Source organism: Marmota flaviventris, chromosome 6 (assembly GCF_047511675.1).
Source record: "Marmota flaviventris isolate mMarFla1 chromosome 6, mMarFla1.hap1, whole genome shotgun sequence".
Classification (NCBI taxonomy): Eukaryota; Metazoa; Chordata; class Mammalia; order Rodentia; family Sciuridae; genus Marmota; species Marmota flaviventris.
Genome location: NC_092503.1, coordinates 79,616,422 through 79,643,916, shown reverse-complemented (window position 1 = coordinate 79,643,916; position 27,495 = coordinate 79,616,422). Strand labels below are relative to the sequence as shown.

The following is a 27,495-nucleotide window of genomic DNA, read 5'->3' as shown; positions in this document are numbered from 1 at the left end:
TTAACTTTGCAATTAATTAATGGAAGAAAATATGAAATCAAGCTACCTCCCACATTGAGTGCTTAAAGTGCCTCATGACACTGCCTTTTGTCTTGTGATTCCTGCTTGCTTTCCTTAGAAATGCTAGAAGGAATGAGAAGGAACTGACCTCATTCTTTGTAATCTCTCAGTGGCTAGCTGGCATGGGTCATGTTACAGGGCTTTGGGGACTGCCTCCTGTTCCACGCACAGGCTGCCTGCCTTGGATTGCAGGGGAGGGCAGAAACCATTGAAGAGCACCTGACAGTGTGGCTTTTATTCTGATTGTTTTTAGACATTCTAAATTGGCTCAAATCAGGCTTCTCAAAACAGAGTCTTGGAGTGGGGTTTAGAATTAGAGCAGCATGTCTCAAAAGATGAAAAAGATTGACCAGATCAGACTGTCCATTAGGTATTCTCATTGGGCTCACTCTAATTCTTTAAAAATTTTCATTTCAGTTCCTCTCTCCCTTTGTTGAGCAGTCTGGGTCAGAGGTGGCTTTTTTCTCTGATGTGCTTCTGGCACTCAGGGCCCCTGCAGTTTCTATCCTCCATCCTCAAGGGGCAGTCTTGACCTAGAATTTGAAGATCTTTGTGGTTAGGTTTTGTTACTGCTGGAATAAATTGCCACAAATCTAGTAGTTTAGAACAACACAAAAAGTAATTATTTTACAGTTTTGTAAGACTGGAGCCTGATATACCTTTCACTGGGCTAAAACTAAGATGCTACACTTCTTTCTGCAAGATTCTTTGGAGATCACCCATTTCCTTGCCCTTTCTAGCTTTTAGAGGCTGCCCACAATTTCTTAGTTCATGACTCTTCCCCCATCTTTTTTTTTTTTTTTTAAAAAAAAAAAAAAACAACTTTGCATCTTTCTGGTTTTGGCCATTGTCACATCTCCTGCTCCAGTTTTAAGGATTTATGATCAGATTGAGCCCAGTTGCATAATCCACACTACTATTACCATCTCAAGGTCCTTGGTCTTAATCACTCCTGAAAAATCCTTTTTTCCATGTAAAGCAACATATTCACAGTTTCACACAGCTAGGACATGGACATTCCCAGGGCAGCTACTCTGCCTGTCACATCTCCTTTCTCTTTTGTTTAGCAGATTGCAATAGTCTGAGCTCTTGGAGGAGAAAAGCCAGCTCTCTTCTCCCTCAGCACAGTGGGTCCAGGATGTAGTTCTTTCCAAACGTAAAGCCTAGTGTATCCACCTCTAGACCAGTGGTTCTTTGCTCACTGCTTCTTTTCATTCAACAGCCTAGATTTTGGTTGTCTCTCCTGCTTTCCCTTAACTTTCTTCAACTCCCATATCAAGCTGTGCAGTTGCATAGTCCAGAGATGCTGTGAAAGCCCAACAGTTGAGTGGGGAATAATCCACAGGCTCATTACTTGTTACTCCCTTCCCATTGAAGCTTTTCTCTATAAGGATCAGTTTGTAGCACCTAAAATTAGAGTAAAACTTTGTTTGGTTTGTCATTCAGATGTACAGATATAAGGATAATTGGGTAAAAAGATATGGCCCTGACCTCAAGAAGGTCAAAGGCTAATTGGGAGACTGACATACAGTACAATTATTGCTGTATACAGAATGGATACGTATATACAGGTTGTGTGTGTGTGTGTGTGTGTGTGTGTGTGTGTGTTGTGAGGGAAGCATACAAAAAGTAAGCTCCCCAGGTCTCCGTGGGGGATTCAGGAAAAGTGGCATATTCTCTTTTGAGGTTAGGGAGCAATAACATGACCTGTTAACCAGATAAGTCTACTTTCACTCAGTCTTCATGGAAAAAGCTATGTTTGTTTAGTTTTTGACATGGAAAAGAATACATGGATTTACCTTGATTTTTTCTTCTGCATCCAGGTTGTACTGCGTAAGGCAAGTGAATACAACTTCAGATGTGTGTGTGTTTGGGTATAGAAGTTGTCAGTTTCCTATCAAGATGCTTTATAGTGCTTGATTACATTAAGATGATTTCACATTGTTCTTTACATTTTTTATTTATTGTTTGATAACTTGGCAAGATAATTTGGAGAATGATAAAAGAAAATAATTTTCACTTTGATTAAAAGTAACTACAAGTAGCTTCTTTTAAATATTAATAGACAAAACTGAGCTCAGTTCTTTTTCAAGGTTGGTTTATCAACCGAAAGTTTTTGTCTGTTTATAAATCTTCAGTGAAAAAAGAAGCATTACATAAATGTTATCATGTAATACAGCTAAGTTGAAAATGTACTGAATATGAACATTTCACTTTAGCCTCCAATGAGCAAACGGAAATCTGTGTGGTATCAAAGTGAACATACTTTTTTAAGAATTAAAAAGCATAAATGTAGGTTTATAAAATTATTATAAATAAGAGAAAAAATTTTTCTACCTAGTTGGATGGGCTATTTATGTTTTTAGATTTTAGTTTGGTTAATTCCAGTCACTAGTAGAAAATGTATCCTTATATAGTTTCCTTCCAGCTCCTTACTTTAAAATGTACATAAACAAATATTTTGTAAAAAAAAATTATACATATGGGACAATGATCAGTTTTTGATATGTAAATAGAAATATAATATATTCTTAAAAATTTTAATTTTGACCATTGATTAAACCTTCAAAAATCTCACCAAAACGAGATATTTTATCTCTTCTGTGGCTTCCCAAAAAAGTACTAAATTGGTAATTATTCAACTAAGAATACCAAGAAAGCCAGTACACTCAGGATAAAGTCTATTGCCACTAGATAAATTTATATTATGAAAGTGATGATAGTTTAAGCAATCATTAATTAAATAATGTAGTTTATCTAAAGCAGAAAGCTTTACATCACATGCAACTCCTGTCATTCTTGTTAGGAGCTTCCTAGAGCCTGTGTGGAGATGTGTACCCAGCTTAGAGAAAAATGCCCCTTTCCTGATTTCCTGTTATTCTGTACTCCCAATTATATTTTGTAAAATGTAAACAATTACACTGCAAGTTCCATTAGGAAAAATACCATAATCAAATCAAATGTGTTTTCTCACTTCCCTTGTGTATTGTAGTATTTTAGTTAATACGTATCATTAAATAAGCTCAGCACATATTTATGTGGAGTCTACTTCATGCGCTGAGCAGAAGAGAAATAATGATGAATAGAATAAGGTACTCGCCTTCAAGGAGCACTCATTAAGAAAAAGACATGCTCCCGTTTGGATCTTCACTGTATATGTAAAGCATATATGTCTATGTTTGTATACTATTTAGCAATTAAAATATAGGCACTTACAGAGAAGAGTGCTATCATGTCTCCTTTGTCTACCATAAAGGTACCATTTTCAAATCCATGGAAGCCAGCCTGAGACGTGTGTTTTCTGAACTCAAGAAGATTCATTAGAATTTGATATTTACTTATAAATCTTTAGTTACAGGAGACATTGGCTTTGTGACTGTGGTTGTGTATAAATAAAAAGCAGAATGTTCGGGAAACATATTCACCAAGTAGGAACTTCAAAGTTCCAAAAATCTTATGCATCAAGAATAGCATGAAGTTATCTACATCATCATCATTTATGGAGAAACTCCAGAGTGACTGGCTCTGCATTTTACACCTTAGGTTAAACTTGCTTTAGCCTTCTCTGTTCTTTCTGTCCTGCAGTTTCCCAAAATGATCTTTGAAAATTGGTTGAGTGACTTTAAAAAAAAAAAAAATATTACCTTGAGTGTGTTTTTAAATTTAAACTAATTTTGATGGATCAATTTATAAAAATGGAGTAGAATACATATTTCAATTGTTGTTCTGCCTCATGAAAACTGCATAGTTTGGTCTGTACCTTTGCGTCTCTGAACTTCAGTTTCTTCATCTCTAAAATGGGTGTAATGGAGATTCTTCCTTCTCATGGGTACATTAACTTATCATTAATGAGTTAATGAATGTCACATGCTTAACACTGCACCTTGTATGTGCTCACTAGGAGCTACCTATTTGTAACAATATTCTCAGTGTAACTTTGGTTCCAAAAATCCACTTTGCTAATATATTTAATGTTAGTCATGCTTTTTGAATTTTTAAAATTTATTTTAGTTAGTTATACATGACAGTAGAATACATTTATGCACTTTGATATATCATACGTAGATGGGTTATAATTTCTCATTTTTCTGAGTGTACATGTTGTAGAATCATATTGATCATGCAGTCACATATATACATACAGTAATAATGTCTATTTTATTCTATCTTTCCTATTCTCACATCCCCTCTCCTCCCCTTCTCTCCCCTCCCTTCACTTCTCTACCTAATCTAACATTATTCTTCTCTAGTGACCCCCTCCTTATTGTGAATTAGCATCCGCATATTAGAGGAAACATTTGGCCTTTGGTTTTTTGGGATTGGCTTATTTCTTTTAGCATCATATTAGCATCATATTATCCAACTACACCCATTTACTGGCAAATGCCATAATTTCACTCGTTTTTAAAGCTGAGTAATATTCCATTGAGTATATGTTAGTAATGCTTTTTGAAGAATTGTATTGCTCATGAACACATAATATGAATTGATCCTTTTTTTAAAAATTAGAATTATCACTTTTGTTTTTGGTGAAACTTCATAGAAGAATGATAAATTCTGTTAGTTTAGGTTTTCTTATACATGCATACCATCTCTCCCAAAATATACATTTTGAGATGCTAAAATTCCTTAAAGTGATTTCCTTAGAGTTTAGTAAGTGGCCTTACATTCTAGTATATAGACCAAATCAGATTATTCTGCAGCAGAGGGGAATTTATATGTTGGCAAACGTTGCATACAGCTATTTCTCCTCTTTTCTTGTATTTCCCTAACATACACTTTCTCATCCAGTTTCTTTTCCATTAAAATTTTCACACTTTAGCCACAGTTTGGTATTCCTAGAGCTCATTTTCTACATACTGATTTTGCTGCTCTTCTCTTCTCCCAACATTATGGAATTATTAGAATAGAAATTTTTCTCCTATATGATGACTTTCCCTCCCCCCCCCCATTTCTGCCTAAGGCATTGTCTTTATTGATTGAGAGGCCATTTATGACAGCTGTTTAGCAATATGCTGGTTCTCTGCCCTAGTTGGACATGATAATCTCCTAGAGTCTTAAAAAATCCTGGTGCACTGACTATAGCCCAGAAAAATTAAATCAGAACTTCTGTGGGCGGAACCCAGGCATCAGTTTTTAAAGCCCTTCAGGTGATTATATAAATGCAGCCAAGTAGTGAGATCTCCTCTTGAGAGGCTATTGTAGGGCACAATTAGGTAGAATTATAGGAATGCATGGGAGGGGAGGAAACTGAGGCAGCCAATGCAGACTACCATTTTGGTAAAATTTGGTCCTGAAAGGGATAAGAGAGAAGCTCCTTGTGACTCCAGAAGCTATAGCAGGAAATGTAGTGTGCTCATGTCTGTAAGAACATTCTAGCATATCCATGTGAGCATGTGTGGCAGTGAGTCTCAGTCACTCCTCTAAAGGGTGTGCCAACAACTTAGGCATTGGAGAGAAACCCAGAGTTTGCCGAAGCTCCTAGATAATTCTAATACACCTTTCCTTTCCTCACTCCCCCACCCCCCACCTTTTTTTTTTTTGTAGATGTACATGGACAGCGTGCCTTTATTTTATTCGTATGCAGTGCTGAGGATCGAACCCAGTGCTTCACAACACGCTAGGCAAGCATTCTGCCACTGAGCTACAGCCCCAGCTCCTGATTTCCCTCTCTTTTCTCTTCTCTCTACAACCTTTCTTTCCTATGCTGCCAACCTCCTCCCTCTGCCAGTCGCCATTCTTCCTTTCATAAACAAAAGACAGAGGGAAGAATACCAGATACTTGATCACTAAGCTGACTTCCCTCGTAGTGGGCCCATGGCTCAAATGATTCTGAAGTGTTTCAGATTTTCCCTGCTTAGACCATATGCTCCTTTCACCTGGGGCTGAGGCCAAGGGAGTGCTAAGTTAGTAGAGGCTAACCTGAATGGTAGGGAGTCTGAGCTTCTTCCCAAATACACAGGAAGATGGAAGTGGGTGCTGGGTGGGCAGCCAGAACAGAACACTACGTAGAATTCCAAGGGATTTAATATATTGAACTATTTTATATCTGTATATTTTTATGGGAACAGTTTTAAATAGCATTCAGAAAATGCTATCTAGTGCTAGCATTTCTCTGAGTAGCAAATATTTCAGTGAAAAATAATTTTCTGTGGTGTTTTAGAATATAATATGTATCACATTATCTTGTACCAGGCCAAATGGGCTTTATTTACTCAATCACTGTAGTATACAACTCTGTATCTCATCTTACTGATCTTTTTTTTTTTTTTCAAAAACACATTAGTTCACCAAGTTGCAATTGTGGGTAGAGTTTAGAATACTGACTTCTATCATTGCATTTCTGAGGATTTCAGGCAGGAGAGATTGCCTGAAATTCTTTTCCTAGTTACTATTTTATAAAAAGATGTGATTCCTAGGTGCATCATTTTAAGAGCCTGTAGACTTTTTGTCTAGAAAATGGAGTGAATACTGGTAAGAATTTTAAAGCACCATTAAAGCCCCCTGCAAATTGGAGCTAGCATTTGAAATAAAAGAAGGTAGTCAGAAGCCTAAAGATAGTATAAGATCAAATGCATAGCTATCCATTTTGGGTAGTGTTATGCATAGTGCAGTTGACACAGCATGCTAGAGTTTATCCATTTGATGGAGTGATCATGTTCTCAAAAAAAAAAAAAAATGTTTAATACCCCAGAGCAATTTCTTAACAGGACAGAAAGCAGAAAACCACTGTCTAGCTTCTGGAAGTTCAAATTGTCAGATTTCAATTTCTTCTGTTCTATTTAGGACCAGAGCTTGGGATTAAAAGTACTTGAGCCAAAACCCTATAACCCCAGTCCAGTCATGAGAGAAAGAATCATCAGACAAATCCCAATTGAGGGACATTCTGCAGAATATATGACTGGTACTCCTCAAAACTGTCAAGGTCATCAAAACCAAGTACCTTCTGAGAAATTGTTACAGCTTTGGGAACCTACAATACTAGAAAACTGAATGTGGATGGGATCTTGGAGCGGGAAAATGGACATTTTGGGAAAACCCAGGAGATTTGAATAAAGACTGGGCTTTAGTTAATAATAATGCATCAGTATTGATTCACTAAATGTGACAATTGTCCCACAGTAGCATAAGATAATAATTGTGGAAAATGCTTGTTGAGTTTATGGAGTCTGTTCTATTTTGACAGTTTTTCTGTAAATTCAAAACTATCCGTAAAAAGAAAAAAAAGTTATTTTAAAGAAAGAGTTCCTGCCATAAGGTACTGCAGAAGAACCTTAAAATTATTGCTTTACTAAGGCAAGAAGTCTTGCATCCTTTGGGATTCCCACTGTAGACACCGGGGGTGGAGCAGCCCTTATATTTGGTGTTTTGGAACTTAAATATGTTTTCATTTTTTATTGGTGCATTAAATTACACAAAGTAGTGGGATTCATTATGCTATATTTGTGTATGCACATAATCTGATTAATCTCATTCCCTAATTATGGGTTTATCGCCTCCCATTTGTAAATTCTGTTGGCTTGTCTGTCTGTTTCACTGTAGGGTAGGGTGTGTAGCCATGTGGTGTAGGTCACTGATATTTTTTCAGCAATATTGTATACCAAACATGTACTGGGTTTCATTAAAATTAACACACCAAGTTTTGAGAAGCCTGTGAGGTAGGCCTACTATTTCCACAAATCAGAAAAAAAAAATGGCAACTTGAAAGATAAAAGTAATGTGCCCAACCACACATCCGTGTGCTGACAAACTGCTCTAGAGTCTAAGGGATTTCTTGACTCCAGTTCTCAGCCTTTCTACCAGGTACACTGCTCTTGTTATGGAAAGGTGCAATTCAGCAAGACATTCTTTCCAAGCTCTGCCTATGTTTAAAAAAAAATCTTTAAAATTTTTTGAAATAATGTTAAGGCACTCAGGAAGTTGCAAAAAACAATACCTACAGTTCTGTGTATTCTTCACTCAACTTCCCCAAGTGGAGGCATCTTAGGTAATTGTAGAATGAGATCAAAATCTGTGTAGTTTTGTGCAATTTTATCCCATGTATAGATTTGAATAGCTACCATCATAAGCAAGATACAAAACTCTTCCATTTCAAGAAACTCTCTTAGGCTACCCTTTTATGTTTGCACCCCATGCATACAACCCTGTCTGCTGTCAACCTCTAATCTTTTCTTCATCTCTATAGTTGTGTCAGTTCAAGAACACTTATATAAATGGACTCATACATTATGTTACTTTTTGAAACTGACTTTTTGCACTGAGAATAAAGCCCTTGAATTCCATCCAGGTTGTCTCAATAACGCATTTCTTTTTATTGCTGATTAGTGTTTAATGAGATGAGTACACTAGGGTTTTTTAACCATTCATCCACTGAAGGGCATTTGGGTTGTTTTTATTTTATTTTATTATGGAAAACAATCCATTATAAATATTTGTGTGCATATTTTTGTCTAGTTTTCATTTCTCTGGGATAAATGCCCAAAAATTTGAATGCTAGTCATGTGGAAAGTGCATGTTTAGTTTCTTAAGAAACTGCTAAACTATGTGCTGGAGTGGTGCTACCATTTCATATTCCTAGTACCAGCGTAAGGTCTGATTTCTCTGTACCCTCACCAGTGTGTGGTGCTGTCACGCTCCCTCTCAGTCCACATAGGCATGTAATAATGTCTCATTGTGATTTTAATCTTCATTTCCCTAATAGCTCATGATATTGAAATCTTTCCATGTTATTTGTCATCTACATCTTTTCTTTAGTGGGTTGTTTATTCCTGTCTTTATCCCATTTTCTAATTGAATTGTTTCTTTCTTTTTTTTTTTTTTTTAATGTTGAGCTGTGAGGGTTGTTTACATATTGTGTGGTAAGACCTTTGTCAGATTTATGGTTTGCAAATATTTACTCTTAGTGTGTCATGTGGGTGTTAACTAAATCTGTGACATCATACCATTTCCTGGGGATTCTGATCTTCCCATGGAGAAGTAGAGCCTGCCTTTTTTAACTCTTGGAAATTATCTCTTGAATTTCACTTTGCAAGATTTGTCAAGTTTATTGGGTTTTTCTTAGAAAAGAAATAGGGTTTTCTCCACTTTCTCTGTAATTCCTTTAAAAGAAGTGACATTACTCTCTGAGGATGTCTTTCCTCACCCCTCTTGCATATGGTGGTAAGATTATTTTCACAAATATGACTAGCTTTCGTGTATTTTGTGATCTGATTACTATGAAAATTTAGCTAACAATCCATACTTTCTTTCTTCTTCTTCTTTTTTTTTTTTAATGACATTTTAGTGCTAAAAGAGTCATCTGACAAGCTTCTGAGTCTAAGTTTTGTCAAGAATTCAGGGCTGAAAGCACAAAATATCTTGGCTTCTGGTGTTGGTATTGAAGGGCTAGAAATCCTAAGTCCTTGCCTTCTCCTAGCCTGAGAGATGAGAAGATGAGTGAAAGCTCGAGTTTTTCAGATAAACCCTTTCTTACTCAAGGCCTGCTGTGGGCCAGACCTTGTATGCTGGGATAACTCCCTTGAAGGACTTAGGGAAGGGCTTTCTCTTTCAGCCGCTGGAGTTGGGTTTCCTTTATCATCCTGCTGATCAGTGTGCGCTGGCAGGTGGATGATTGAGTGTAAGGGGAAGCCACACTGTCTTGTCACTTACCTGGTTGATAACAGATGCAAGACAAGGACTCAAGTCTTCTACTTCCTAGTACAGTATTAGCCCTAAACCCAAAGAAGTCAAGTTTTTTTTTTTTTTCATTCTTTTTCACAAAGGGACTATTTTTTTCACAGTGTGAAAAGATAGTTATAATTAAATTTTTTTAAGAATCCAGGACACATCTAGATACCAAAAATTAGAATTTTCAGCCAGAAATTTTACAAATCAAAATAAAAATAAAAGCTAAGGAAGAACAAACACATTCTTTTGTATAATTGAGCACATAGAAAACTCTCTAGTTATATTTTCCTCTCACTTTTAGACTACCTTGCAGTCCCCTCGAGTTTCTATGTGGTAAAATTACCATGGCCCCGGCTCAGAATTTGCTGTATTGTAACCAGCGTGGTGACTGAGAACACAGAGGATGTCAAGGAGGGAGAAAGGTTTTCCTCTACTGCCCCTAGATAAAGCATTTGAAAATCTGTTTCTGTCTACAGTAAATCCTTCCTTCTTGCCAAGGGACTATAGTCACCATTTATAAAACAGGATCCTTGTGCATGTTGCTAGGTTCCTTAATATTGAGCCTTTTTCTTTACAACATATGATCATTAAAAAAGAACTGAGAAAGATAAGAAACAAGGAGAGGAAACCAGGAGTATGAGTGAACAGGAAATTGATACTATCATTAAGTCATTGGCTATGGAAAGAAATACATTAGATTTGTAGACGAGAAAACATATTTGAATACAAGCCAAGCAAGGCTTCCAGTTAGCCACAAACTATAGTAAGTGCTTTCACTTCTAAAATCCTGTATTTTCATTTTCTTAACTTTTTTAGAAGTGGGCATTTTAGGGTGGATCCTATTTTGTTTTTTTCTGAGTAAAGTAATGTTCCTCAAATTACAAAAACATATGATCTGTTCATTTCCATTGTGTGCTTTGACTTACTAATCTCATTCATCACTATATTGTGTCTCAAAATTATCAGCAACTGTATTATTCATCTCTAGTGATATTTCTGGATTTCCTATACGTGAACCCTGACAATCTTGTAAAGCACCCAGATACTTTTGTGTATAGTATAAAATGTAGATACATAAAGCATCAAAGCACCTGTCACTCTCTTCCTGCCAGGGATAGTCTGTTGGCTGTCAGCTATCTGCTTGTTCCCTTCTCTCCCCCAACTGTCCCACCATACCTCCTTGGGTGGTGGGGAGGGGGGCATTTCTCCTCCCTTCTTCCCGTGCTGCACTCCCACAGGCCTTCTTTCCATCCTTGGGATCTCTCAAGTCTCCCTCCTGCCTCTGTGCCTTTGCACATGTTGTGTGGGCTGGCAATAATGATTCTCCTGTGTTCTTTGCAGAGATGGTTCTTCCTTCTCCTTCTCAAACAACACCTATATAGAAAGCCCTATTCCCACATACTATGACTCAGAGCTCCTGGTTTTCTATCACACACCTCTCCTTTCTTCCTTCCTAACACCCCTCAAACATGTTTCCCCCACTGCAACAAAAAATTCTATGAGGATAGGGACATAGTAGCACTTATATTTGATTAACAATGATTGAAAAAACAAATATATTTTAAAAGATCAGCACTAAGTTCCACTTCTTGAAAAAGGGGAGTGGAGCTGAATTTGAAAGGTAGACTGTGTCAACATAATAAGAAAACAAGAGAGAATTTGAGAAGGAGAGGCTTATGTAAAGTCCGTTAAAAAAAAAAAAAAAGTGAAGATCAGCATGTATATGTTGTCATTGTACTGGGCTTAAACAGGGATAGATATTCAATAAACTTTGGAAAGCTAGGAAAAACTTTTAACTCAGGAAGTTACAGGATGACAGTTGCAACAGTGTGGCATCTGGTGGAGGAGTCAGAGGTGTTTAGCAATTGCTATGGAGTAAAAATCTTTAAACCCCACTTTCTGTGCCACTAAATTTTTCCTCCCTTCCTTCCTTCCTTCCTTCCTTCCTTCCTTCCTTCCTTCCTTCCTTCCTTCCTTCCTTCCTTCCTCTTTATTTTGGCTGTATCATTAGTGACTACTCTCATTAATGTCCCAAGGTGAAACAGAATATAAGTATAAACAGAAATTATTAAAGTTGTACATTCATCATGTGTTTAGGGAAAAAAAAGGTTATTCCAGTTCAGACATTGTTCCTTTAAAACAAAGGGCTTTGAAATCAGTTTGTGATTTGCAAACCTGATTTTGCACACTCCAAGTAAGATACCACTTAGAGATTTAGCTGTGGATACTTGAGCAAGTGGATACAAAAAATAATTATATTTAATTTGGAAATGTCAATTTATATATTGCCCTGCACAGTAATAACTATATATCTAAAAACAACCATAGATAGGAAATATAACTATTGAAATGTCTGCTTCTTTTAAGAAACTCCAAAAGCTGTGTGGAAGCATATGTTGTTTTCCTGTTGCCAGTTTTGTTTCTGATAAGTTACTGTCTCTCTAAAGACCCGTTTTTCTTCTGCCTGGACCTAAGCACATAACCCAATACGGCTGTAACATCCTTTGACTACTCATGTCAGAAATTCTGCCTTGTTTTGAAACTGGAGTACAATGGCTGGCTCACTATTTTTGCATTTATTTATAAAGCTGAATTCTAGAGCAATAATTCAGTCAGCAAAGATATTGTTTGTTTTGCACCAAAAGAGATATTTTTCAGTCCTGAAATTAGGTCATATGGTTTTCGCCACAGAAAAGGAAATAGGTTTTTCAAAATACAAGTATTGTAGCTCTTGCGTATTGATAGGGGAAAGGCAGTTGCCATAGCGACCTGAGTGTCAGGAGGGAATTCGGTCATGGCCTTAAGCATCCGGTAACCCACACCGTCTGGAGAGCCCCCCTGAAAAAAGATTTTCTTCTATGGAAATCATATGAGTTACTGAAGTAAGGAGTTTAATTTCTGCAGCTCAGAATTACCCTAGGTTGGTTTGTACTCTCACGTTCTATAATTAAAAGTATTTACAAATGACAATATATATAATTTTCTTAAGGAATGAAGTTAAACATAAATGTGTTCTTGAACACACAAAATGACCCTTACTCGTATTCATGTGAACTATAGAGCTTGAAAACAAACTGATTCAGTATGTTGACCTGATGTATTTATCAATATTTGCGGTTTGCAGAGTTTCAATGTGTTCTTAAGTAGCGGGAACTCTCATGGTGTAGAGAAATCTGCTCGAGCTATGCTGGGTGAAGCAGATGACTTAGTACTCATCTGTAATACTCATATAACAGTAATGCAAACCTGCAGTCGGTAGTTCTGAATCTGAAATTGCTTGAAGCGTAGATTGATGTGTGAACACTGTATTTACAGGACCAAGGCCGTACATTTGCTCTGCAGCTGTGTTTAATGGTTATCAGTTTGGCGCGCAGCATGATTGTTTTGGAGGGAGAATAGACACTTCAGATCCCTTTTGGCAGTTCTGAAGTAACTGAAGTACCTACTGCTGAAGTGAATCATATGCACTTAATTAGATTTGCTACATAATTAGCATTTGAGGAAACCTAAGGAAAATCCTTGTGGGTTGGTGATTTGTTATGTCAAATGTAAGCATGCTTATTTGGGGGTCTGGGAATTGAAAATGGTGAAATTCTAATGCATTGTAAACAGATATATATATATCTCAATGGGCTTTTAAATGAGATACTTTCCCAGAGATGGCTGAAATGCTTATCCCAGATCCTATGCACAGGGACAGATGGATCTATCTGTGTGTGGCCATGTCCACTTGATGGCACTTGTCTGTGGCAACTAGCTTTTCACCTCTAATGAGAGTCCGCAGCTATGGGGCTGTGCCAGTAACCACTAATTGAAGCTGGTGAGTGTGGTCTGAGACAGTGAGACCCCATACTGTACTCATTTTTACATTTTAATATAAGATTAACTTAATTGCAATGGCTTATGATGTTGTCTGTTGTTTTAATTGTGAAAAGGGAATTTAATTTTATTCTCAAAAGACACTTAAATACTTTAGAAATTTTGTTGTATAGTATTAGAGTTTACTAAATGAGTTAATCACAGAGAATAGCTATAAAATGTGTGCCATGAGGGGAAGATTATATTTCATATTCCAATTTAAATTAAAGCTAGGATAAAACTTGTAAACTATTTAAATATTTTAAATAAACATAGTTTACAGTCTATCACAATGCTACATTTTAATCAAATTAGTTGATTGTGTCATAGATAAGGAAATAATTGAAGGGAAGCAAGTGTTATTTCTTAATGAAGCACTTAAGTGATTTTTTTAAAAACTTGTAGTAGAAAAAACTTTAAACTTGCAGCCTACTGTGAATGTCCAATTTTTCCTGAGAATTCAAAATCAGCTTTAGAACCCAAGTGGCGGCTCACGCTCTGCATTCAAGCTGCTAGCAATTAACTATAAATAAATTCTCCTCATGTACACATTTCTTATTTGCTCATCTTCTTGGTATCTTAAAAACCCCAACACAACCTGTACATCCAAGCCTATTCTCCATCCAATGGACCCTCTTCCCTCAAAAGGCACTCAACTATAACATTCTTATAAAAGTTAAAAAAGATTGTGGTTGGACTTGACATAAATAAGCTGATAATTCCATCAGTTTCTCTTTCACAGGTGCAATGGTAGCACTAAATATAAAATTTGGATATTAGAAATGCCAAAAGGTACTTCTAATTAAATAAATTGTGATGAGCTAAAATTTGGGGTTATAAAAGGGTAATATTCACAATAAGCTTATTTAGATGGATCAGAGCATATACTCAATACTTTTTATCTACTTACTTGGGGCTAAAAGTCCTGTATCCAAGCAGGACTTTTGAACACTTGTAAATCACATCTTTTTCAGTGCATCTGAGATTAACCAGGCACACTAGAACAAATAGCCACAAATGGAGTACACTTGATGACCTTGGTCACCTCATTTCACCTCTCCCAGTCTCAGTTTCTTGCTTGAGACTACCACAGAGTTTTTGAAAGGATCAGATGAGACTATCTCTATAGTTTTAAGACTTTATTATTAAATAACAATACCATTAAGTCTGGTAACTAAATGTCTGGATCTTTTGTTGCACGTGTTCATATATTTATTCCTTTTTTTTAAAAAAAAAAAAAACCTCATATATGTGCATTTCTTTTTCTACAGTTTTCCATGTTGTTTCTCTGATTATTCACCAGGATGTATTGAGTACAAAAGGATTGGTTGTATGTGTCCCAATGTACTGGCTTACATCGTTAATTTTGGTGTATGATAAATGTAAATTCCTGTTAGGTGTCTTAATCTCTAATTCTTCATGGAGGAATCTGACTGAATATGTGGTTTAGCCCCAAGTAAGTAGATAAAAAATATTGAGTAAATACTCTGATCCATCTAAATAAACTTATGTGAATATTACCCTTTTATAACCCCAAATTTTAGCTCATCACAATTTATTTGATTAGAAGTACCTTTTTGCATTTCTAATTTTATATTTTTACATTTAACTACAAAAAGTATCCAGAACCAGATTCTAATCACTAACCAATGCTTTGTTAGTAGATCTATGGGTTAACACATTTATTTAGAAATATGCACTGAGCAAGCAACATAGACTTTGTGAGAATATGTGCAGAATTGGCTTCATCTTTTTTTTTTAAAGAGAGAGTGAGAGAGAGTGAGAATTTCAATATTTATTTTTTAGTTATCGGCAGACATAACATCTTTGGTTTTTTTGTATGTGGTGGTGAGGATCAAACCCGGGCCGCACTCGTGCCAGGCAAGCGCACTACCGCTTGAGCCACATCCCCAGCCCAGGGTTCGTCTTATCAGCATTCCACTTATCCAATTATGAGAATAAAAACTGAGGCATATTTATTTTCCTCCCAGTTCTGAAAAGTCCCCTGATTGTTGCAATACTAATATAAAAATGTGTGTATGAAAATCCGTAGATATTCAACCTGAAAAGCTGCTTTGTAAAAAATATCAACCAATTTTTAAAGGCAGAAACATATGTAAATACAGTAGAAAGGAAAATATATTTTAGATCCTGTAGTTTATTTTCATTAGATTCTAACAATAATTACAATTGCTAGACTTGTTTTAATGAATAGGCTTACTAACTTACCATGTTAGTAAAAGTCAATTAACAATTAACAGTGGGGGTCAAGTTTTACCACATCCCCCTAATTATTAGTGAGAACATTTAACATTTATTTTTGCTATGCTTTATTAATAAAACTACAGTAATCTAGTGACCAGAATTAAACTACTGAAAAATAACTTGGTCTGATTTATTTATTCAGTGAAACCAAATTTTAAAGGTCATGTTGCTATGGCACCCAGGATTAGTTTTTTTTTTAGTCTTCAAATCAGCAAAAAAACACTGGCACATCTCTTTTGGCATTTACAGGTGAAGTAAAATGGACATCGTTTTTTCCTTTTTCTTGCCTTTTTTTATTTTAGCAAGTTGTTTTGATGTTCTTTTAAAAGTAATAGACAATGTAGAAATTTAACATGTTTAAAGAGAAGGAAAAAGCCCTTAAGAAGAAACCTTATTGTTTTTCTGAGAGTATAATTTGTAAAATAGAAAATAGTTTAGCCATTTTTTTTTTAATCCAGCTCTAACTTTTTAGAAGATGGTACCATTTAGAGAGCAATCACTCTTTTTTAGTAGTTTCAGTTTATAATTAGTGTTGAAACTTAAAAACAGGTTGCAAAGTTGGGACAGTGACAAATTTTAACAGAAATCTTTTTAATGTAGTTTCAGTCCCCTAAATTCTAAAAAACAATATGTTTTCTCTGTCACAAGACAAAGGAATCGTCAGTTCGCGTTAGGCAGGATTGATTTCTGCCTTCTCGACACCATTTGGTGGTGGTAGACTGCTACAAGAAGAATTTTGTGGAAAAACAAGCAGAAAAATTGAATGCTTTGCAAGATCATCAAAAGTCACTTTTCAGGAGTATTTAAAATTTCCTGGTGCCAGGCACACCAGAAATCCTACCTTACAGAGAGCGATTTGTTCATGAGGTGACCCAGTGCTGCAAGTCCCTTATGTTTATCATTATGCATCCACATTCTAAGGAAATTCCACTTTGAAACGTCCTTGCTGTCGTTGCTGTCGATGCTTTCTTCTATAGGAAGAATTTGAACTATAAAATTTGAGAAGCTTCAGCGTCTGGAAATTTGAGAACATTGCCTTTTTTTCCCCTTTCTTGAATTTAAAGTATTTTAACAAAAGCATTGTAGCCCAGTGCATTTTCAATGTCAAAACTTGCACACAATGTGTATCTCAAAAGAAATTATACTTTAGACTTTGAACTTTTAAAGCCTCAGGACATCTTTAGAGACTATTTGCAGCAAACAGTGTGTTGCAGGAACAGTTAATGAATAAATTAATTTTTAGCCCTCTCTTTTTTTTTTTTTTTTTTCCTGCCCTTCAGGTGGAAATGGTAGGTGACTAGAGTCATAGCTCAAGACTGTATGGGGGAAAGTGAGAAAGCAGAACCAAATGTTTACAGGTTTTACCTCGAAAACCAAAACAAAGTGATTTAGATAAGGTTCCAGTTTTTACTTTGTGATTACTACTGTAGATTTTAAGAAAATTGAAATGAGTTCGTTTTTTTGAGTGAATTTATTTAAAGTTATAAGTTAATTTTCACTTCCTTGATTTCATTAATTGTTTTTTAAAATAGCAAAATTTAGAAAAGTATAGTTTTGAGAAATAGTAGCAGTTTTTATTAGATAGCTGTTACAGTAATCTCTAGATTAATACACAAAATATTGAATTAATATTAAAATTTGATTTTAAAAGTTGTACTGCTTTGGTTTGTACAGGTAATACATCAAGATTCATAGATGGTTTTATATTAACACATGTTTATATTCTGATGTGACTATTGAGTTTGAATCAGGTAGCATTACTATGCATGTTTTAATATTATTCTCCTGCTTTGTTTTAGGTAGCTTGAGTACATCCAGGGAGACCTGTTTAGATCAGAAATAACATTTTTTTTTTTTAACTTCAGAAAATCAGCTTCCATTTAAAAAATTGAATCCAAATTTAGATAAAAATATGAATGTAGAATTCAATTCTATTCTTTAACTTGTTTAAAAAATTTTAGGGAAAAAATATACCAAATTACCAGTAATTTGCATAAAAGAGGATGAAATGGATTTTTTAGAAAGTCAGCAGATGTTGATGATGTTTTGGTGAAGTTAAGTAATAGAGATTCAGATTTTTATTTAGTCAAAATTTGGATTTAACACATAGAAGCTTTGCTGAAATAGTTCACAATAATAGTTCACAATAATATTTTAGGTTTTATACAAATCTATATAAAATTATATTATTCATATACTCTTTTATTTAGTTATATTGGTTCAGTTGTTTTAAAAGTGAAAGACCTGGTATCAATTAGTGTTTGTTGTGTGCATCTTATTTGTGCAGTATTAGAAAAATAAAACAAGCACACCTTTAACATTTAGGGGAGCATTATGTTAGTTTGGGGTGTTTAAGGATTGCTTTTCAAAGAATTAATTTTATAGATGCGTTCATATGGAACATTGGTGCATAGTTAATACACACCCATAAAGCTCTGTTTAAAAATTTTAATGCATGCTTTAATACATACTTTTAAAGCATTAGCTTAAATGAAAATAATATCTTACATTAGTAATGTTGTATTTATTTAATTCAGTAATGAAATTAATTTGGAATTTCTGGCATACTGCCTTCTCAGGTTTCTGTGACTCATTTGCTGAGAAAGTGTGATTCAAGAGACTAGAATCATTTTTTCTCATTTGCTAAAACTCATGTTTTGACTATGGGCAAGTTTTCATGGCAGATTTAAAACAAATATTCTGTGATAATATTTGGAAGCTGGGTGATGTCTAACCTTACATAACTAAAACTAAATGTAAGTTTCTAAGTTCATGGACTTTATAGTTATGAAATATATGTCATTTAGGAATAGTAGTTTAGTTTTTCTTATATTTTTAGTTTAACTCTTGCACTGCTAATTCTGATCTCTAGACAACTAATTGCAATTAGAAGTGAAATCTCTGGTGTTTTATTAATTCAATAATAGAAACTAAATTATATTAATATTTAGGTTTAGAAAGCACATTTACAAGTAATTTAAAAATACTTCTTAATATTATTCCTAGAGAAGAAATAGTGAGTCTATAATCTGTATGGTGCAGGGTTTATGACATTTATAGCTTAATGCACTCCCTTCCAAGATGTAAAATATAATCTCATAGTTCAAATTGATACAGTGATATAATGATTACCCAATATAAGCTGAATCTTTTTGTTTGGAAGGAAACTTAAAAATCACTTTTCTGGGTTTTTGCTTTGAAATTAAATTGTGAGGGGGTATTTTTCCTTAGAAATATAAGATGCTGATTTATCAGATAATCCTGCAGATAACATACACATATTTTAATTTGTGATGTGTTTCTCATTACACTGTCCTGCTTTTCTGACTTTCATTAAATGCTTAGAAAAATCAGTTAACAGGTTTTCAGGAAAAGAAAGTAATTTTATCAGCCTATTTCATCTATATAGGAAAGACCTTCATATTTTTTATCTCACTTTGAATTTTGTCTTACATCTTTCCAACTCAAGATAGTATGTAGTCTTACACAATCGGCTGTATCCAACTTTCTGTCATTAGAAGAACTGAGCGAAAAATCATTCCAAAGCTGTTCTTGGAAAGAAATCTGTGCTAAAATTACCGGAACTACAAAATAAATAAAGAGCAAATTATTTCTTTAAAAACCTACCAAATGATATTGTATGGTCTTTATTCTTGACTCTATTTTTTTTAAGTGTGTGCCTAGTTTACATCTTTTATATATTGGACTTTTTTTCCACTCATAACCTTTTGTAATCTGGTTGACATGTCACTTTTCTATCATATCACTGTGTGGAAAATATATTCTTTGCGGGGAAGAATTATTTTAACCATCTCCAGAGTTCTTGACTTCCCTAGCTAGTCATATTTAATCCATTATTCCACTCCCAGAACTAGTGATTAGTAGCCAGGCTCCCAGCTCCCCACCAGGGGGCAGCACTGGACCCTGCCTTGCCTTGTGTCTGTCCCACCCAGTGTTCTCCACCTTCATACAGTACTTATGATTCTTGGTATTTTCTTAGACTTTATAGGGCTTAGTAAGTATTCAGTAGGTGGTAGCTGTGCTGGTATTGTGCTACATCTCGGGTTTAACAGTTTTGTGTTACTAAATCTTGTCTTCAGTGGTGATTTGTTTTACCATTTCAAATGCCTTATGTTTATTATGAACAAGGATTCCTTAACCTTGGAAAATCTTAAGAGGCAAACAAACTAGCAATCATTGAGCACTATGGCATATCAGGCATGAAACCAGGTACCACACAATCTAAAACAGCAAATAGACAAGAAGACACTATAGACACTTCTCAAAAGAAGACATACAAATGTCCAACGAATACCTAAAAAAAAATGTGCAATTCATTATCATCAGACAAATGCAGGTGAAACACCACAGTGAGATAGTATTGCACTCCAGTTAGAATTGCTATCCATAAAAAGACAAGAAATAACAAATGCTGGCAAGAATGCAGAGAGAGGGGAACTCTTATATACTCTTATAAGAATATAATTTAATATAGCCATTGTGGAAAATAGTCTGGTTTTTCCTCAAAAGACTAAAAATAGAACTACCATATGATTTGTCAATTCCATTAATGGGTATATAGCCAAAGGAGATGAAATATTTATACCCCAAAGATAGTTGTTGAACCCATATTTATTGCAGCACTATTTACAATAGCCAAAATATGGAATCAAACCTAGAGGCCCCTCGTGGGATGAATGAATAAAGAGATTGTGGTATATTTATAAATGGAAAACTACTCATCTATAAAAAGGATAAAATCTTGTCATTTGTAGCAACATGGATGGAATTAGAGAACACAGAAAGACAAAGAACACATATTATTTCGCATTTATAAAAAATGGTAAGTCAGCCAGGCTTGGTGGCACATATCTATAATCTCAGTAACTTGCAAGGTAAAGGCAGGAGGATCACAAGTTCAAGGCCAGACTCAGCAACACAGCAAGACCTGTTTCAAACTTTAAATAAATTTTTATATATTAATAATTATAATAAAAAGATAAAATAGTTATAAAACAATAAAAGTGAAGTAATTGGGATTTTTAAGTGCTTCCTTTTTGCAGTTATAAATGGTGGCTTAGAGGGATTCAATCATAATTATACAAAGATTCCATGCTGTGTCAATTATATTATGCAAGCTTGCCATAAAAACAACAAAAAGATTTGCTGATAGTGACTGAAGCTAAACTGTGGAATACCCGAAAGTGACTTCAATAATGTAACTCCTGTGATACTGTGACAGGAGAATTGATGGCTAAGGTACGAGAAGCAAATGAGGTTAAATATTGAATGATCTCGAGGGATACCATGAAAACCCTAATATACATGTATTTATACAAATATAACATATAATACGTTAATATGTTAGTCTCTTTTTGATGCTATAAGAAGATTCCTGAGATTGAGCAATTGATAAAGATTAGAAATGTGTTTGGCTCTTGGCTCTGGAGTCTGGGCAGTCCAGCAACATGGCAAAAGCATCTTTTTGTCATAATAACATGACAGAGGACATTGCATGGTGAGATTGATCTAGTATGCCGGTTTGGGTCTCTCTTCCTCTTCTTAAAAGCCCACTACTGCCATTATGGGGGCCCATTCTCATGACCTCATCTAGTCCTAATTACCTCCCAAGGGTTCCTCCTCCAAATAACATCAGAATATGAATTCGGGGACCAAATTTCCAACATGTGAACATTTGGGGACACATTCAGATCATGGCAGTTACATTCATTGAAACATAGGCATAAATACAGTATACTTAATTTTTTAAAATTACAATAATACCTTATGTGTCTTAAACTGTAACAGATCCAATACTAGTAATTTGTATTTAACCTCTCTTATCTGCTAAAAGAATTAACAGTCTTTGTCTTCCCTGATTTCAACCACATATTTTGTTTTCCAACAACAAAAGATAAATTTATATTGTTTCAGAAAATAGGCAAAGGTAGTTTATTTTGCCTGTGTCTGTGATTTTGATGATTCAGAATCATTTCATATTGCATGCTTCCTTTTCTGGATATAGTAATTAGCAATCCAGATGGCTAATATATAAACAATTTAAGTTATGCTTAGTTAAATTATTTATTATAGCCCAGGAGGTTCCTAGCTCACTTTAGTACCCGTGACCATCTGTTTATGGCTTTGCACGTTACCGTCTGCAAGTTTGTGCTTTCAGTTTCTTTACAGGTCACAGTCCCCACCTCCCTTATACATGTGGAGGACACTTGCTTCTAAGGCTGTATTAACCATTGCACCTCTCAAGACTCTGTTGCAAAACCTTGGTAATCCCGGCTTGCCTTCAATTTTACCTTTCTTTTTATTCCTAATTCAGTTGTCCCCTTGCTATTGCTCTTCTCAAAAATATTCTATAAGTTGAAACTTGTAGAATAAAGATTAAGAACATGAGCTGAGTGGGGGCTGTGTATGTGGCTAATTGATCCTGGACAAGAGTTTCCACCTCAGTTTCCTTACTTATAAAATGAACTATGCATGAGATAAAATATAACCCATTTAGTACCCTGCCTGGCATTCCATTAAGTACTGGTCACTATTCTTATTATTCACATTTTTGGAAAAAAATTCTTACAACTGTAGGTAGGCATATTTAAAGGGAAAGTTTGACTACTATTTCTAGAGTTTCACATGGGTCTTTTGGAAGGAGTATCTGTTTTAATTTAAGCAGCTGATTATTTAGGTGAAAGCAGATATCACAATAAAATGTGTGTAGCTGTTACAGCATGGTTGTTTGGGGTTTGCTTTCAGTCTACCTCACGGGATCCTGATTGAAACTTTGGATCCCAAATAGCTGAAGGAAAGTTTCTCTCGATGCTGGTCTGAGTTCTTTTCTGTTGCTCCTGGTTACTTGTTATACTGTGATCACTTTGGAACCTAGCTGTCACATCTGTCATTGTTCCACATGGGTCAGGCCAGTCCACATACGCAGTCTCTGGGGAGAAAGACCAAACACTGACACTCCCATATCAACCCGTGTTGTAGACTGTATGTGTGTTCCTCCCAGCAGCCTGTGAGCTAGGCCAGTCTTCCTGATTTTATGCAGTTTACAGTTTCTGAATCAAAAATCATCTATTTTTTTTTAATATGAGTATAGTGAGGCAACCAATGGAACAAATGAATATGATTAATCTGGATTGTCTTGAAAATTCAGGGCAAATAGCTGCTATGGTTACAGTGTCATGTGGTTATAATGTAGAGATAGAGATACTTTGTGAAGGCTTAATCTTGCACATAAATCTACAGACATGCCAGTGGGATTCAAGTGTCTCTCTCTCTCCCCCCTTCTATCTCTCTCTCTCTCTCTCTCTCTGTGTGTGTGTGTGTGTGTGTGTACTGCTTCTGTATGAAAAAAACTGTAGACATACACTCACACCACCCTGTTTTGACGATAGCGCAGATTTAACATGCACTCACATAAATCCTTAGCATATGAACCAATTCAGAAGTAACTGTGCAGCTGCTTGATTGGCCCAAACATCTTGTTTCCAATTCCTTTAAAAGAAGCTTTTACTAAAGTCCATGGAAGAAGTAATTCAAGGCTCTTTAATATATTTCGGTTTGCAAAGAGAATCTCAAACTGTTCTAGTTGGTTAGTGTATATCCTTATAAAACCAAATATCCCATTCATAGTCTCTTGTTATGCATCCTTGAATTATCTTCCATGATTTTTATAGTATATTTTATATGCTTATAGTAGTATTTTATAATCATTTAATTCCATGTAATTTACGGTAATTGTTTCCAAAGTGAGCAAACCCCTTCTGTAAAAATCACACATGAAATAGAATATTTATTCACATATGAAAGGGATCCTTCACTTTACTTTTTTCTTCTTTCTCAGTGTCATTTGATTACAGAATTAACAGTCTCATAAAGCCTCAAAAAATATATACAAAGTACAAAGTAGAGTCTTCTCTCACCTCCTTGCCGCTCCCCACCTCAAAGAGTAACCGCTGTTTATAGTTCAAGTATTCCCTGGCAGCAGATGTTTTTCTGTGCCTGTGCAGACATATAGATGTCTTCTTGGAAAGACTGATGCTCACATTCTTGAGGAGTTAGGAGCATTGCTGTTTGGAAAAAAAAAAAATTTAGTTTGACGATGTTAGTCATTATGCTTAAAGGGAGTGATTTTAATAAACACTGACAGGTCATTTTGTGGTAAGCCAGCTTTTCAAGTTACTAGTTTGAAAGAATAGTATTTTATAACAGGTGTAAAAGTCAAAGGTGTTTTGTGAAATATTTTGCTCTTGATTTTCTGTATTTTGCAGTGTCCATGGATAATTTGTTTACAGACACTGCAGTATTCAAGGAAGATGGAAAAAACAGCCTGTGTCAGCTAAAGAAATAAAACTGTTAATCCCAAATTGACAATTGAAAGCCCTTTAAAGTTACTTGTTACACTCAAGAAACAATTCATCCAATCTGTCATCTCATTCCAGATTATTAGTAGTGGAATCTCTCAGGTGACTCTTTCAACAGTTGGTGTTGAGTTCTAAAGTTGTTCGTAGAGATTCCCTGTTGCTAAGAAATACAACAATTATTTGGTGTTTGATACTGTAAGTCACAGTGGTTAACAGGGCTGAAGGGAGGTCTGTAAATGTCCCATTTTTTCTCTTTGGAGCTGATCTGTCCCATTTCCGTGTCCTTTCTGCCTTGGTACACTTGTCACAGGAAAAAAAACTGCACAGTGGCTAGAAATTAAGCCTCAGATGTCGGGATTTCCTTATGTAAAAATATCAGCTCAAATGAAAAATTAAAAATAGTAAAACATGTAAGAAAACATAGGCCTTCTCAAATCCTTTGTGAATCAAGACAGTGTATAAAATATATGAATCAAAACCAAGAGTTTTATTTAGGTAATTGATGTGAATAGTAAAATTAATATTATTTTCTATAGTTTAATCATGTCTCTCTTTTTAGTTTATCTTTTTAAAAATTTCATTTATTTTCAAATTTGAGTGTTTTATTTATCTAACATTTTATACCCCTAAAAATAATTTTCTATGCTCTTCTACTGGAATGAGGACTTCACATGTTTGAACTAGATCTCTAGCTTTATGGAGTTCCTGGTCTCTAAGGAAGAGGGATAATTTGGTCACTGCAATGAACCATGCCCAAGATCAGTGCTGTGGGAATTTAAGCAGAAGGAGCCTTTCCTCATCTATGGTGCACAACTGGGAGGTGCTATAGAGACTGGCTTTCTAGGGCCAGGACCTTTAAGCGAATGCCTGAGAGTCAGACACACGTCAGTCAGGCAGAGAGTAGTGAGCTTGGGAAGTGAGTGGCCAGAGACTAGCAGCATCTGCAAAGTCCTGGCCATGAGAGAGATAAGGACACAGTCAGGAATCTGATAGAAGTTTAGTCTGGCTGGAGCATAGTGGAGTTATAGAAATTTATTATGAAAGTAATACATGTTCATTTTTTAAATTAAAAAAATAGCAAACAGGAAAATATGCATCGTCACTAATTTCAAGCTGCAGTTAACTTCTGTGAACCTTTTGCTGTCGTCATGCCTTACATTTATAGTCATAAGAAACACATGTGATCTTCATTTGGCTCAGATAATAGACGTATAAAGATATAAGATGCCTGTACATATATGAAAACATTTTAGGTCAGGTTGGGATCATGCCAACATGCTACTTGTTACCTGCTTTTTTTCCCACATTATAGTATGCTTAGATATTTTTAATATCCTTAGATGTCATTTTATTTTAAATGAATTATTTTTAAGTTGTAATGTTTTATTTTTATGAATACCAATGTATTTTTAAAGTTGACCATCTCAATTTTTCTCGGCAGGAAGAATGTTTCTTGAACCTCGAGGCTCCTATATCCAGAGTGTGTGGGTATGACACACCGTTTCCTCACATTTTTGAGCCATTTTACATCCCAGATAAATGGAAGTGCTATGATGCCCTTCGGAAAATGATCAACTACTGACCACATAGGTAGGTGCCCTGTATTGTGAGAAAGTTAACGTTAGTCCCTGACATTCATGTACTGTTACCCATGGATCAATAGTCGTCCTTGTGTTACATTCTGATAAATAGCGACTTTCAGAACAAAATGTCTACTTTGTAAAATAAATCTTTACTAGTATGTTCACATTTAATAGAAACATGTCAAGCAGATGTATATATGTGATTTCTAGAAAGCATTATTCAGATTTTATCTTTATTTCTGTATACTTTTCTGACTATTTAAAATATTCACGAATAGGTATAATTTCTATTATTATTATTATTATTTTGTTTTTTTATTTTTTGGTGCTGGGGATCAAACCCAGGGCCCTGTGCATGCAAGCCAAGCACTTTACCAACTGAGCTATACCTCCAGCCCCAATTTCTGTTATTTGGAAGTGCCCCCTCAAACACCATTAGCTTAGGCTCTAGTTATTCATATGATGATTTATAACATTCTGAAATTCACCCTTATATTATCTGGAGAAAACATTTGTTGAGTAGAATACCTCCTTATTGAGTATAAAGGAAATTTCAACTAAGGAAAAAACTCACTGCTACTATCACTACTATTTTCAGATCCTTTTTGACAAATGAATGCTTTTTAAATTTTGAATAACAGATGATATTTATTCATAATGATTTTTGAAGTCATGCTTATCAGCCCCTTCAGCAGTGTCATTCTAACAGAAATAAATAACATTAAGAATTATTAAATTAGGTTTTCTGGGTTTTAATATAGATGTTGCTATCACAGACACTCTGATTTTGAAATGTTTCAAAATGAGTAGATAGAATTAGATACCTTACATTTTAAACTGTAAGTTGACCAAAACATAATAGTAATACATTTTGAATAACCATAATTTTTCAGAAGAACAGGCTCTAAAATAATATTCTCCATACGTTTTAAAGATAAAGAATGTTGTAATTCTTGAGTTCTGTATATGTATTATAAAGCTAGTTTACCTAAAATCAGAGAGAGATGTCTTTACATTGGTACAAATACAGAACATAATGCCCATCATGTGCACTGTTATTATAATCCCCATATTTTTTGCATCTCTTTTGATAGAATGTTGTTATAAGTGTAGATTTGGGCTGTTAGCCCTCATATCCCAGTATTCTCTCAGAAGTGCAGGTGTAGATGTTATATTTCTGATGCCTCTTGCTGCCTGGGAGAGCAGCTGGCTACTACAGTAAGCTACACTTAGAACTGATGAGAGAGCTTCCTCACTTTTGACTGTCCATATCATTCCCTTCCATGGGCCATCCAAATGGCAAATCAAGGTCGTAGTGGTGGCAGCCACATGCTGGTTTTAAATATGATTTTCCTCCTCCTCCATATTCTCTTCATCCCCCTCCTCCTCCTCCTCCTCCTCCTCCTTCCCACCTCCTCTTCCTCTTTTCTTCTTCTTCTGTGGTACTGGGGATCAAACCCAGGGACTCATACATGCCAGGCAAGTGCTCCACTATTGAACTACACCCACATTTGTTTTTAGACATAAGCAAAGAGTTTAAACCTATATTGAAACTATGATAGAAGAATAGCTTTTCTGTGCTAGAAATTAAATAGGATATTAAAGTATTTGTGCATACAACTGAGAATGTTTTTGTTTCTGATTTCTTTTACAGAAAAAAGGGAAGATTATGACTACACACAGAA

The 27,495-nt window shown here is 35.2% G+C and overlaps 1 protein-coding gene across 1 annotated transcript in view; it reads left to right on the top strand.

Moving 5' to 3' along the window:
• The window catches only part of Bckdhb (branched chain keto acid dehydrogenase E1 subunit beta), a 189,271-nt gene extending 163,454 nt beyond the window's left edge, over positions 1-25,817 (top strand). The window contains exon 10 of the mRNA XM_027928393.2: positions 25,669-25,817. Coding sequence (XP_027784194.2) covers positions 25,669-25,809 — 141 coding nt within the window. The 3' untranslated portion in view covers positions 25,810-25,817. The remainder of the gene's footprint in view (positions 1-25,668) is intronic.
• Positions 25,818-27,495: the final 1,678 nt, after the last annotated feature.